Raw genomic sequence first — 15,813 nt, forward strand, 5'->3', positions numbered from 1 at the left:
CAAAATTATTCTTGAAACGCCAGATAGTATTAAACACTGTTTACATTGCTGTAAAAGACTTATATTATGTATATTATTCACTGTTTAAATCCACTCGTATCATTGTAGAAAATCTTATTCTCTATATTCTCTACCATACCATTATTCATTTGCATCCTAAATTCAAAATCGGTTTTCATACTGTGCAGTCATTTTCATGTTGAGCTTTTAATCTGACTCATTGTTACAGACTTTGCATTTAAAATACTTGAGAGATACAATATTGTATCAATCTATACCTATTCATAGAATGTAAGATGGTTGAGACAATTCCTAGTACATGCTTGATTTCGAAAGTTAGAAAATGTTCCCCTGTATAGCTTCTTGAATCATTGACTGAAATGCTTTGAACGTTATTATCTATCTCTAAATATTTATTCAAATTTGTATGTTTGTGAACAATACATCATTTTCGTACTTGTTTCTGACAAATCATGGCAATTGCTATATTGCTGCAGCCTTCCTATTCAAAACATCCGATAGAATTCGAGAGGTCATGATTAACTATTAAAGAATATCATAAAATAGGATTCAGAAGCACCATACAAATTGTTAGGTCTATCGTGTTGCTGAATCCCATTCTACAATATTCTTTCAGAATTTTTCATGTCCCATCAAACTTTTCCAGCATGACTGGCATCTCCTATCTTTCTCTAATATACAATGCTTGGATCAAACATGTAAGCATGGTTTATGGGCCTGTAATACTAAATGAAATACAGTATTCTGCACGCTTTACATTGAGGGCATGAAACTGATATCATTCTTGTTCAATATCTATAAATAACACATTAGCTGTATTATTAGTTAGCTGCAATCAATTATTGAATTGAAAACTGTAAACCAAAATACTTAATAAAAAAGTCTAATCATATCATTTTCTGTATTTTTCGTACTAACATTTAATTCGGTGGTTATTACAGTGTCATTAGTTTTACTAACGTTATCACTTAGGGCGATTTTACCCTTACCTAATGATCATACACTGTCTGCGATTTAGGTGATCCAGGTCCTCCAGGATTGCCAGGAGAACGCGGTTTTGTTGGAATGCCAGGGCCACAAGGTCCCACTGGTCCTCAGGGACCGCAAGGGGAAAGAGGTGACAAGGGTGACCGAGGCCCGGAAGGCATTGGAATGGAAGGTCCGCCTGGCCTTCGAGGATTGCCAGGTGAAACTTGGAAATTAAATTCATTTTTCTGCCTTCGGAATTGCGATACTGTATTTTAACAATTCGTGGATTTGAAACAATAATACGACTTTAGAATTTGTAAGGTCACCTCCCATAACAAAAACTGTGACTATACAATATCTGATCTTCTAACTTTAGGTCCTCCAGGAAATGATGGAGTTGGTTTACCGGGAATACAGGGAGACAGAGGAGAGGCGGGACGACCTGGTAAGCTTGACCGTAATACCTGACCTGCGTGAAATATTTATAGCCGTGTATTTAATTATTTCTCTTGACTTAGGTATTCCTGGTATGCGAGGAGCTCCGGGTGCTCAGGGAGCGCCAGGATTTTGTGAGCTTTGCAAATTTCCAACCGCCAATTACCTACAATACAGTAGTCAGGGTACAAACAAAGGACCTCGTTAACATTGCATAGATATACTATGTGTATAGATAATGTACGATGCTGGAAATATTCATCTTAACATTCGAGGTGCAGACACACTCTTGATTATATACATCAAACATAAACTTAGTAGGTGCTATTTTGATATCTCCCTTGTGATTGTCAAAACATACTACTTGAAGAACGTTACTTACCATGATTACGTGAGTCGCATATCCTTATTTACAATTCACTGTGTATGTGTTCACATCTAAGGATAGACACTAAATTATGGCTATAGGTACTTGTAAGATTTAGGCATCTATGATATTGTCGAAACAACAAATTTGAGCAGCTAACACTGGGATTCTACGCTACATATTATGAATATATATATATTAATTAGTCAAATAAATTTTACGCAAGTGACGTGAACTTGAAAACTCACTAACGACATTAATCGTGTAACACCAAAAAGTTATCCTCTCGATCCCCGCATTTATATAAACTATAGTTTACGATAAAATAGACACAACTCAGAGCCACACTGTATTTTGACATTGCATAATATATTTATATACAGAGTGTTGGGTAATTCAATATATCATAGTGTTAAAGAGCCGAGAGTGTTGTGGCTTTACTCATGAAAAAGGTGGAATAAAATGTTGAATAATTATATTGTTACAATAGCTGGATTAGTTTAGTTTCATAATATGCAGACAACACGGGTTTAATGGTTGAAAGTAGAACAAGAAAATCAATTATTCGGTTATTATTCCTAATTTGTATCACCATTATAGAAAGTTCTTCATCGCATCAGTCCTAAATGTTTGCCGTAATGACTCACTGATTATGAGACTATTCAATGTTTCGCTTCAACTTCTTCATTGGTTTCATTCGGTAGATATCGGTGTTCATCAGTATCTTAGATTCCAAAATATTGAGTGTGGTATCTGCGACATTTGATTCTGCGAGACTATGTACATAAATTGAGATTTGGAGAGGGATATTGTAAATATGGTCTTAGAATCTCGACTGGAATTCTTTGCTTCAAAATGAGGTGCAGATATCTTTAAATAGAATCTCAAAGCTCTTATGTTTAGCACCTCATAAATGTCTACATCTGATTTTTTTCTCGATTTTGCAAGCAAGATAATGTTAATTATTGCTTTCTGCAATATGTAAATTGTAACACGTCCGACATTTTAAAAATCGGTCAAATCACTGCCATACTAGCATTATAATCTTATATTGTAAATTGCAATCTTGTACGATGAAGATAGTAAGTACATATATTTTTAAAATATCTAAATATTAATATATACACATTAATATATTTGACTAGATTTTGTAATAAGTACTTGATAAGTCTCCGACATACCGCAAACGTTTGATAATATTTTGATAACTTATATAATGATTCTAATATTTACAAGATTTTTCCTTAAAAGCCACGGTAACATTAAAATTTACCATTTATTATGCTGTGCCTAAAGAAACTGATTTAAAAAAATTTTAGAAGTTTATAGAAATATAATTTACCATGTATGCAACTTGTCACCTATCGGTATAACAATATACTTAAACATTAGTAATTTCATAAATATGTGCTCCTAAACGAACTTGTAACAAATAAATATATCCGCTAATTGTGCTGTACAACTAACTATTCTTGCATCAAAAATAGAAAGTGAATCGCTAGCTTTAATTGCTAACAAGATCAATAAAACCGTTACATCAATTATACATATATGAAATATATCAAAATGTACAGTTCGAAGTAGAACAATTCACCAAAAATGAGGATTATTAATATTCATTCTATTACTACAGGATATTTACGTAAAATGCATCTTTCACTACTTTTATGCATGTAAAGAGTGCAGAAAATTATTGATGATTCAAAGATAACACTGACTTTCAAAATTACTGACTGTTTACTATTATAAAACCATACGTGGATACAAATTGAATATTGCATGTAAGAGAAAGTGTCTCAAGTTCTTAAAGCTTCGGAATCAGCCGCTTAAATGTTCAATCCGTTCTGCCATACATTGTCGAAACATAACCAAATTATTAGAATTTATCAAAAAGATGTGTCCTTTGATCAAACTGTAATCCCCAGACGCAATGACAACGTTATCAAATATATTTCTAAAAATAAGATGTCATTGGTAAGGCAAATTTATAAGGAGAGATCTATGTAGTAGTCAAGAAAAGAGTTCAAAAATAAAAAGATTCACTGTAAATCCAGTATATGAACTTTACTTCACCAATGTTGTGTATAATACTTAACATTGTTGTGATAATATTATCACCGTTAATATCGGATGAATAATTAAGATGTTTTAAACACACAGTAATAGATCATGTTTACCGTTCGTACTTATCGACTGTAAAGATGAAAATAATCCCACATACAGAGAAGCATGAAAAAGTTATTAATTCCTCTATTTTCTCAGTAAAAGTCAGTATAAACTAAATGATATGTTGCTTCTTATTATTTTATCATTACTTGATTAAATTGTTACGAATTTAAAATGGCTGTTTCCCTCTGCATTACAGTGAGTTTGAAATTGGCGCCCGAAAGACAGCCATGGGCAATGGATAGGGGAGTTTTTGTTTGCGCTCCCGCCCGAGAGAGGAGCTGAACGCCGTATCTGCTAGTGTACACGCAAATATGCATTAGCGCCTTATGGCAGCGTTCCTCCTATCCTATCCTCCTCGGACCGAACTACAGAAGTTAATTTTCAGTAGGCAGTAATGGCCGTAAGGATTCAGGTGTGCGTTGTGTTCGTGCTGTGTGAGATACTTGTTTACCGTCAATATTCAATGTAAAACACCGTCCTCGCGTCAAAAAACAGGTAAGAACAGTAGGGTATTTATCCATACTGAAAAACACCAAGTACCCCGTTTTGCTGCGAAATATAACTCTCGGAACTCCTAGTTGACAGTTCTCAGCTCTCCAGGTAGTCAATAACGTACACATTTGTGAATTGCCGTCTTGCTAGCAGCGCGAACTGCAATACGCGACCTCGAACGAGTGGCATAATTGTTGAGATAATTTTCTCAAGCTTTTACGCCGCGCTCGTTGATCAGGCGATTATCTTTGCGCCAGTTTAAGCATGAGCAATAAAATTATCAAGCCGCGTACCGGTAAAGCAGGTTAGGTGAACGTGTACCACGGTATATTGTGACGTCACAGTCGACGGCCAATCAGAATTCAGCCCTTCGTAGGTCCATGCACTTTGTTGGGTGATTTAAAAAATCTACATACACATATAATGTCGCCAGGCAATACGCTTATAACCTTATTCCTAAGTATAGAAACTTGTACAGCGTCGCGACCTGTCCGATTAATTTTATGTTTACAGTCTGTTTTCTTTATCCGTGACAGATTCAAAGTCAGTTGATTGCGATCATGCTTACTTGATTATATCCTCAAACTGTTTAATGTTCGTATCTAACAGTAGCGATTTATTAATATTTCTTAAGAGTGGTAGGTTGAAGGCCCAGAAAATCTGAAGATTTTACAATGTAAGAGTTCAATATTGCCTTCCTTTGCTGCTCACTATTAAGTTCTTAAAGATCGTAGATCTTTCTTACGTACGGTTTGAACCAAATCCTCGTATTGGTTATTGGCAACGGTCAAAAAGAATGAATCAGTATTTTCAACTTTGTTTCCAGGGAAGTTATTATGATCACCCCGAACACAGAGGACGCTGAAATTAGCCACAGGTTTCCACTGCTGAGAGCTTCTGATCATGATTTTCTAAGTAGGGGTGCACCAAATTACAGCAAAAAAAGTTGCATTCGCAATCAAACGTGAACACAAATTCGTAGCGTTGCGCGCTAGAGGGCTGATTGTGAAACCTGCGGCTAACTTCAGAGTCTAGTCGTCACTTTTAGATGGACGCTGGGCGTGTGTGCATGTGATCGATTTTTTGTAAGACGATATCTCGCGAACGATTAAACGAATTTTTATGGCCTTGGTCACATTGATAGGATTCTTTCTAACCCCGAATTGACTGGATTTTGGGAAAATTTATCCGATCCATCTCTGAAATCTTATCGAAAATAACTATAGAATAACGGGATGTTCTAGGACTGGTTCTTTCAAGGCAGTCGCGTTTTTCCTGCTTTCTTTTACTTTCAATTAAGAAACTTGAATTGAACTTAAGTTTGATCTGTAGCGAGATTTGTATGATGTTTTTGTCATCACGGTTTCATTCGTCTTTTATTTTATTCACTAACCCATTAAAAAAGTTTTCTGATTCCCCGCCAGATTTACAGTTGCTACTTAAATTCGTACTTTTTTGAACGTATATTATACAACGGCGGGTAATTGACGTCCAGTTTCCAAGTTTTAATATTGGATGTGCACATAACTGCAAAAGTATTAAACCTCATTATCAAACGTTTTTCCAACTGGACCAATTTCTACGATAATGGACTGGGAAAATGAATAACTTTGCGAAATTGTGTATATTTTGAAATTTATTTATACGTACAATCTTGCCAATGTGTATTTACTCTCGGTTAGAGTCTTTTAATTTGAAACTATTATTGTTATGACTCTATAAACTCCAGAAGTTACTATTAATGGCATAAAACGAGGATAATAGAAATAGGAACCTGAGTAATCCAATATAGTACAGGGTAAACTTTACAAAAAGTTTACGGTAAGTGCACCAGGAAATGACCGATTGAAACGATCATTTATTAGTTCACGGTCCTTTTCTAATCCTATAATATCGATTTAACAATTTAGAAATGGCTTTTAAACTTCTTAGAAATATCACAAAATCCCAATTCAAGTCAATTTTTGTCATGCGACTATATCCTATTAGCTCTCATATCTGCACTATATACTATCATTACGTGTAACAAACTGAAGGTAGCTTGAATGATTTAGCAAAGACTTTGAAACTCTACTAATAGTGAGGCAGCATGAAATTTTTATCAATATCCCCCTTCCACTATTTACTATGCAGTTAGGTATATTTGTGAAATAGTATTTATTCGGGATTCTTTTCCTTTATGTTCAATGTAAACTTGAATGATGATTTTATTAGGTACTGTATACTTTACGTTCTATTTACGTGGACAATGCGGGAAACTCGCGTATAACTATCAGCAAGAACGAGAAGCTATCGTTGAAACTTGGGCTGTCTGAAACTTCTTCAAATAAACGAGATTCGGAAAATATTATTGTATACTTTTCATGTATAGTATTCACCACACATCCAAAGGTTAAAATATTAGATACACACCTATGTTATTTTTTGTATGATCCAGTCCATTCGATAAGAATTTTTTTGTTGTTTTGCCCATTAATGATATTCTACACATGCAAGACAAACTACGTCACTAAAGTAACGAAAATAACATTTTTTTGAAGTGTAAATCATACGACTTAAATTCTTCTTATTGTTAGCTTTTTTGAAAATATTAAATATAGCGTCGCACGGTCGACAATTTGTTCATTTTGATTAATTACTGTACCTACCGATAATTATCTTCAGATCATGAACAAACTTGCTTTTCAAGTTTGCTGAATGATCATAAAACATTGATAAAATTACATTTGTAGCTTTTCACTATTATAGGTATACCTATAATAGAGTAGTCTAATTTTGTCATCACATTTTTAAAAAAAGTTTTACCGTGTAAAATTCTCCGGTTATTTAATATTTGCAAATTATTGCCGAACACGCACAGAAGTGGATTCTTTTATGGGAATATATCACATGTACTAATAATCATCTACAACGTATAATGTTAGGAAAATTAAAAAATTCCAACACGTATGTTTCATTCCAAACACACTTTTTCTCTAAATAATAATTTATCTCTTTTATTGGAATTTGATTTGATTAAATTTAATTCAAATGGAACGTAGAGCGCACCTGATTATAACAGATACGTAAATTGTATGTCGGATTCGTATAATGCATGTCGTATAAGAATAATTCATGTAATGTTTCGTTACATCGACGTTACTAATTCCACTCTCGTCAAAATTGGACAAGACGGTGAAAAAATTAAATAAACAAAAAGTAATAACATCAATGTTTAAAACGTTAAACTGAAGTTCGTTGTATTTAATTTCGGTAAAGAAATCCCTTCTTAATACAAAACGGATCGTTTAAACCGCAAATTCAAATGAAAAAATAGTAGTATTAATTATATTAAAAAGATCCCATCATTTTTCCTTTCTTCACAATTTCAAACTCGTATTATTCGTGCACAATTTCAGTGAATCAGATCTCATTGTGCCAATAAGAACGAGTGAAGATGCGTTGAATAGTGATATCCGAATCAATCCATACTGATATTATTGATTCAAACTGCGATGTAATTAAACGAAATTGTGATTTGCTAGAATTCATTTATACAACATGCCGCCTAATAAAAGACGCCAATGGTACGTAATATAACTGTATACCTTTGATGTCATCCTTGCCACGATCATTAACGATCTCTGTCTATAGATTTTCAACTAGGTAACAGAGACTCCATAACTTAATTTGGACAAAATCCTAATTGAAATACGACTGACAAATTGAACAAATATTGTATCTAATCATGATTAGCTTCGGAAGTAATCAATCATTTCACTCGAAATTCAAAAATTTGTTACCATCTCGTATCGGAAAGTAACGAAAAATATACGAATTTTTTAAGTTAAGGTTTTTACTGACCCTTTTTGCGACACCTATTTTTTATTAACGAATAAAACGTGATGTACATTCAAAACATGAATATAATGAAAAATGCAAATCCACGATAGGCGAGGGTTGAACAGGGTAGATTGAAAAACTGACCACTCTAAAATTTGCTGTGATGCTACTTTTATGGGAGAAAATGAGAAAGAAGGGAGTGACGACTTTCCAAAATTAGATGAAACAAGATAGAATCCTCACGTGTTGAATATACAACCGGTTATCTAACTAGTTAGTCACGTAAAGCGACTAAATTGAATGTCGTTTCAACGACAGATCGGAAAGTATTTATAGCATCGCGTGACAATTGAAAGCTATAAGATATAATGACTAAAACATTTATGGCTTGCTGTATAGTTACATATTAATCGTCGTTACAGTATTACAATACAAACCCATGAGAACTATTGTCTTTCTTTTTGTTTATCGTTAATCAAAGAGATACGTATACATAAAATTCATAAGGTGTGAACACAGCATTTCGGGGAGAAAACAAATTGAACACCGTTTCGATGAATTATCGGTAAATGAATGAAGTAATCAATCAATAACAGTTTTATTTTTAATAACTTATTCTGCCGGATTAATTACAATTACCCTTGTGTAGGATTGAAATTATGCGTCCCTTCTGAATTTCAGTGGAGAAAGCGTTTTTGTTTTGAATAAAATAATATAGAGCAAAATCTTCAACAATTTGACCCTGCGACTTGAAATTTGTTGATAAATGAGGTCTTTCCATAGAAATCCGTTGTTTCCATCCTTTTGTTTTGTGTCTCTACAAAGTGGTTCCGAGTAAGCACCGTAGTATATTGAGTTGCCTACCACCGAGGGAAACAAATATCGGTAATACAGACCTACCGACTTATCGAGACGTAGCGTGTTTGAAGACCTCGCGAGTGAACTGGAAGGAAGTACTCGTGTTGCACAGTTGTCTGTGGATTTTGCCAAGCAGTTGCTTCGTTGTTTATAACCTATGCCGAAGCGTTTAGTGATCGCCTTCCGAAGTTACGTTAAAGTGATTATGACTCGGTAGGTCTGTTTTACCGATATTTGTTCCCTTCGGTGGTAGGCAACACAACATACTGCGGCGTTTACTAGGAAACATCCTGTGTATTCAGGGGTGACGGTTTTGACCCAACTCAACTCGATTAACTTCAAATTGCACTTGAGCAGTCTTTATTTAGTAAGTCTTTCTTTGGACACTATTTTCGGCTGGACCTTATTAACGGGACGCACAGTTTGATCCAAAGGTTACGAAAGTAGAGACAACCGTTTGACAAACCTCCAGCAATGTTATAATAATATGAAATAAATAATCTGCAAATAATTATCTCTAGAATGGACAAGAATAGATTTTTTGGAAGTACGGTACAACTCATGTTTGTCAAAAATTACATTTGCGCGTAACAACTACTTGATAATATAATACTTCCCGAATATTTTTCTGACAATTTGTGGACATCTGATCACCATACAAAAGGAGCTCAAAAAAACCTCGGAAGAATCGGATCAGAAACACCATTTAATCATTTTGAATGTTATAACTACAAAACCTACTATCAAATTGCTGACATTCTCAACTTGTATTTTTCGAATTTGTTCAGATTTATTTCTATCACATAATAGAGATGTCGTTTCATTCATGATCGCCATCATTGGTACAAGTAACACAAACTATTCAAGGGTTATCCTTTTTATCATTTCTTCTCTTACGATTTAGACGATGCACGGCCCGTTTAATCTTGAACGTTGATATATAAATAAACAACATAAACTTTCTCGTCTCGCGTAATAATTAATGTATACAAATCAACAGATCGTTTCGATATAGAAGCTAGATTATATCAGCGTAGGTAATGATTGCGACATGCGTGCATGCGTGCAACCGTTACAACCGTCCATATTAAGATCGCCTAAAGTCGATTCCATCAATAACGTCTCGCCATATTTGGTCGGAGATTAAACCGATCTTAATACCCTGCTTCTACCGCATTTTCTATCCGGTGTCTAAGCCTGTCTTTGGCGGTCCGTTCCCTTCGTTCCTTACGTTTAGCCGGCGCACATCTCGGCCACCCTGCCGCCTTTTTCCCACCCCTGCAACCCCGTTGTCCGTAGGAACTTCGCCCCCACCTGTCCCACTTATCGTATTGATTCAACCTCGCTATATCTGCATGCATTCTCTCGCGAGCTTCAACTTCCCGTTTTGCAGTTGGTTCCTTCCTTCCTGCTGCTGCACACTCTGCATACCTACCACCTCCTGCAATACCCGATTTACGTATTTCCTTCCTCGATCACCAAGTTATGCAGCGGTTATATGTCCGGAGCTGATAATTTTCGGATGAAACAAAAGTAGTCTGTCAGTGGAGGACGGCTCTTTTTCTTTTCATTCTTATCTATCTTACTTTGCAGTAGTAGTTTCATTACATTAAACGCGCGATGTACTCGCGAGAAAAATTTTACTGTCTGACTCAATTTTAATGAGTGTAATAACACTGTGAGAATTACAGTTACTTTATAGTTCTAGAGAAATTGGTATAATAACGGTTTCAATTTCGTTGCAAATCTTTGTCTACCCAATACAAGAAAATGAGTGGTACAAATAACTATTTAGTGTGATAATATTCGTCAATACTAAATTTTCTGCAGTTATTGCGAGATTATATCGGTTTTTTTTTAACTTACTGGATTATTTTTTAAGTTGAATAAAACCTCAACATTAATTTATTGTTGCACCGAGATCAAATTATCGTAATAGTTACAAGAAAAAAATAGTTCATGTACAAGACTCAATTTTATTTGACGTCCAGAACTACATCTTTCGGTTATGGCAAAGAGTGGAAAAGTTGAAGGCTGTATAGTAACCACAATTAAAAATTTATTTTAGAATCTAACTTTGTATTTTGTAACCGTCCTAATCTCGATTTAAAATAGTTGCAAAAAATATTATAATTGTCTTTAGCACATCTTTCAGACAATTAAAATGCCTGAAACTGTCCGCTTTCATGAAACAAGTGATTTACCAAAAAGTAAAACGATTGTGAGTGCTATCGCGTAAATCGTTTGCTACAGAATTAATTTTCGACTTGTTTTTTTAGCCAGGATATAAAAATATAGTTCAGTTTATTATATACCTATACTAGACACGGGTTAATTTCTCGAGAAAATATGAAGAAAAAATTTGATGGTATCACACACCGTAATTTGTATATTATAGTTTTTTTTTTTCTTTAACCGTAAAAATATTGCTGACTTATAAAAATATGAGGTAAAAACATCACAGCCTTAACTAAATAATTTCAAGTACCTTCAATTGCAGTTCAAGTCTATTCCAGTTATCAAAAATTTAATGAAAACATGCAAAATTGACAAAAATATAATTCGAAATGTAAAAAACTTGGAAGAATAATATTTTATACGATTTGATACAACGTATCGCAATCTCTTCGTTTTTCAAACAAGCTTAAAGTATTTGTATACAAAAACAGGATATCGATCTTGCTTTTCCAGAATCACCCTCTCCTCGAATATTCCACCCCTGACGGCGAAAAACTAAACTGTTGACGCGATGTTGAAATTTCGAATTTTTGATTGTTTAGTTTTTCGACGTCAGGATTGGAATGTCCGACCGACTTCTATTGCCAGCGACTAATTCACGCGTCGATATATCAACAAATTTACGTACGTTCAAAATTTTTCCGTAACGTTCGGCTTGGAGGGTGGGGGGGGGGGGGTCAAGAAAGACGAAACTGATGTCAATCGACTGCAGTTAATTAGCGAATAAATCTCGCTTTGGTATTTTTCTATTACAGCTTTATTTGCACTATTTTTACGATGTGGCGATGCTAGCTTAATCGTAAGCTGGGTCTTCCGTGTTGTTTTTAAAAACTGCCATGGCGAGAAAAAAAATTTCCCCAATTAAAATGCGTTTAATTAGCGACTATTCTCCAATTTGTATTTACTTGTCATGCTACATTGGCATAGCCAGCTTAACGGAGGTGTATAATGGGAAACTGTGCGTATCTAAAGCAACTATGAGCTTTGTGTAGAAAGATCAATGCGCATATTACACGCATGTACGCAAAGCGATATTATTTTTACGGAAGATGATAACCGTTTCATTAATATTAATTAGCACTTTGTCTAGTCGGCAACGCATTACATTGTTCAATTCAAGAGAAATGGTTACAGGCGCTGATGTGATAGTATTTCAACTCTTTCCATTGCCACACACCTTCATCTACTAGATATTCCATTAGAATTCATCAATATATCATATTGAGTGTTCAATTTTTTATGAAGACTTCTGGTACGCATTTATCATTCCATTAACAGAACCTTCTACGTCCAGGATCCCTCTATGATATTATAATCACAGCCACCATACGTACTGTAATTAATTAATACATTTACACTGCACCGACGAGTAAAATTTTATACCCGATTATAATCATGCACGTAATAATAATAATAATCCTATATTATACTGTAATGTTGTACTTTTCGATTGTGAAAATGGCGTTCTTTAAATTTAATAGCACAGTCGTTACAATGTTCATTTTCTCTCGATCAGGTCTTGAAATCTTGGCGATATGCACGTCTGCACTTATTGTTAGGTTGCGTATAAAACCGGGATAATGAGAACGACTCGTTTGTTCGAAATATATAACCACATATGGTTATACCTTTTAACGAACTTATTATCACATCAACAATAAATTGTAATTGAAACTTCAGGTTCCATTAGATTCAAAAGTTAACGCAGAGTTTACTCGTGAATGTATAGGAAAGTCAATTTTACTTCGGCCAATATGTGAAACTTATACCAGTGACGAACTGAGAAAAATTTCATTTGCTGCAGTTACTCGAAAATCTTGATCGAATTGTTATTCTAACTATAACGCACCTATTTTTAGCGTGATTATAGTTGTCAAGATTACATTTTCTTGTTATTGCAACGTAAATTATGTTCATTTAGTTAGTCACATTTTTTTCAAATAACACCTATAATATCAATTTGTTGTTCCACCAGCATCAAATTATCGCAATTTTTTCTCATTTCGCAGGTGGAAACTTATCAAGCCTTTACCGTATGTGTTTTGAGTGTTGAAACGTGTGGCGTTCATTGTCAACATAAGAATTAACTGCACTCTCAGCAGTCTTGTAATAACTGCAAATACGGATCGGCAGTTATCGCTAATTAATAAATATGTAGTTAATTCTGCATTTTTGTCTCTTTATCCCGTTATTGCAGTTTTATGAATATTGTATTTTATGCGCATGGTTGTCTGACTTGGCTTGCTTTTCTTTGACTCACTTTTCAATGTTCCTTCATACGCCTTTTTTTCTGATCGCATCGCCTGAGGTATTCAGGTCTATTATACGGATATTATATACATATTACGCACGCGTTTGACTCTGCAAATCGTGCCTAACAGTTTTCTTCTCTCCAGAGTAATGACATCGTTTTAAACTTTGGGAAGTGTTAAGCTTTAGGTTATTAATACGACTCGTGGACGTATCTTCACTATTTATTGTGGACCAAGAAAGGTTTTGTTTGTGCAACGTTTTTCTTTCAAAGCATGGGTAAGAGGTGATAAGAAAGAAATTCTACATCGATCTCTTCTTGATAATCGATTTTACAATATGATTGACCAAATTATCGACTTAACCTATAGGCCCTGTAATAGATGGTGGCTGGCGCCAAATTCAAGTCTATACATGAAAATAATGAATCACTCTAATAGGACATGACAATGTTTGAAACTGTGCTTATGGGTTGGGCCAAGAAATTTCTAACAATTGGCGAAAATACTGAACATACAACAGATTCTCACTCACTTTAAGGTTGTGGCACACTAATATCCAAATCAAATATTTTCCGTATTTTTACATTAATTTTCGATCCTTTTTGGCTCAACATCCAAGCATAATTGCAAACACTATCATTTCCTAAAGTTTGAAACAATTTCATCACTCTACGGAGAGAAAAAAATTGATGGGGTGTTCGACAACAGGGGTGTTCATTCATCCTGTTCGCTATCGTCGGCACAAATAATAATAAAGTAAATAACGAATAACAATGCTGGGAGTTCCGAAACGGTTTTTTCCCTATTCGTAACTTTTGAGGCCGATGAACTGGCCGATTCAACCTTGTAAAAGATCAACCTTACCGCTCTCCACGCGCAATCCCCTTGATTTTCTTTTACTACATGTTATCAGACCTCTTGAATGTGCAATGCAACTAAACCGATGCAAGGTACTACGTTATAAAATGCGTGTATAGGGAATTCCCCATGCCTGATCATGCAGCTTAATTTTTTCAAAAATGAAAAAGGAAAATCCTAGTGTGTAAAATCGAGCACTTCTGCTGTACGCATGCGCCAGCGTCGTTTTACCGCACTTTTCTGAAATGGGGCACCCTACGCCCGTTCCACAGGTTTCCGAAATGAAATTTTCCAAGCAGGTGTTGGAAAAAATATTTTAATCGACGATGAGATTCTCAATTTTACACCCTAGTGCTTTCTTGGCCCGTGCACACTTTCGGATAACTTTTTTACGCACCGCTAGTTACGTCATTGGGCAAGTTCAACTTGAAGTTTGTACTCTTAGGTTAGGTTGTACGAAGCCGGGTCCGTGCTTTCGAAACTCTTAATCGCTCTTGATCTACTTCTTTTAAATTATCATATTACGTAACGTTTGCTTCTCAATTCGAACTTTCCTTCACAGGTGTTGGAAAAAATCGTACGTGTCACTCGTGTGGATGTGGGCGATATTTGACTCGTGTATTTACAGCGATAGCCTTCACGGCTCACCCTGCAACCTTAACACTCGTCAGAAATCGCCCGCTTTCCGCACTCGTAACACAATATCACAACTATTTCATGCAAGCGTGACTTTAACGCAGTTTTTAAGCGAGTTTTAAGCCTGTTATTGTTCATCTCGTTCCAGCGTATTGTGTAAATTTACATATTTGTGTATTCATCCGATAATTTACTTTTGTACAGGTATTTATCGGTATGTGGCTATACCGCAAGGGGATTTTATTCGAAAGGGGTCCGAGTTGTCCCGTTAGATTAGATTTATGAAAACCAGGAGAGTTGGGCAGAAGTTTATACAGTTCGATTTATGATAGTAAAAATTCCGACCACGTTTCGGTCCCGATATTATAGAAAATTGCCAGTGAAATATCGCCCACGTCTATGTCTTATATCTCCTTATGCAATTGCTATCTATAACCTTTTAGATATACGTATACTATTTCGTATATTCACTTATGCTACACAGAACAGGGCGTTCTTACAATTTACGCTTGGACGGTTTTATTGCAAAGTTTCGTGTTTGTATTCGCAATAAAAAAAAGTAATCAGTCAAGACGAAGTTGAAATTCGTAATATTTATCTGACGATACAATTTCGAGAAAAATTGTTTGAAATTTTAAAAGTTACAATAGAGCAATAATATCATGATATTTTGCAAACTAAACCCTATCAATGTTA

The 15,813-nt window shown here is 35.0% G+C and overlaps 2 protein-coding genes across 13 annotated transcripts in view; both read left to right on the top strand.

Moving 5' to 3' along the window:
* LOC107227788 (collagen alpha-2(IX) chain) overlaps positions 1-2,021 on the top strand; it is a 96,430-nt gene extending 94,409 nt beyond the window's left edge. For all 8 annotated transcript variants that reach the window (XM_046734853.1, XM_015669032.2, XM_046734852.1 and 5 more), the window contains 3 exons: positions 1,040-1,207; positions 1,367-1,435; positions 1,509-2,021. In XM_046734853.1, the coding sequence (XP_046590809.1) occupies positions 1,040-1,207; positions 1,367-1,435; positions 1,509-1,633 (362 nt within the window). In that variant the 3' untranslated portion in view covers positions 1,634-2,021. The remainder of the gene's footprint in view (positions 1-1,039; positions 1,208-1,366; positions 1,436-1,508) is intronic.
* Positions 2,022-4,287: 2,266 nt separating this feature from the next.
* LOC107227789 (dystrobrevin beta) overlaps positions 4,288-15,813 on the top strand; it is a 38,875-nt gene continuing 27,349 nt past the window's right edge. For 2 of the 5 annotated variants that reach the window (XM_046734859.1, XM_046734860.1), the window contains exon 1: positions 4,289-4,456. The gene's annotated coding sequence lies outside the window, so the exon portion shown is untranslated. Of the gene's footprint in view, positions 4,457-15,813 lie in introns of all 5 variants that reach the window. The other 3 variants (XM_015669035.2, XM_046734862.1, XM_046734861.1) reach the window with 2 other exon arrangements.

Source organism: Neodiprion lecontei, chromosome 3 (genome assembly GCF_021901455.1).
Source record: "Neodiprion lecontei isolate iyNeoLeco1 chromosome 3, iyNeoLeco1.1, whole genome shotgun sequence".
NCBI classification, from domain to species: domain Eukaryota; kingdom Metazoa; phylum Arthropoda; class Insecta; order Hymenoptera; family Diprionidae; genus Neodiprion; species Neodiprion lecontei.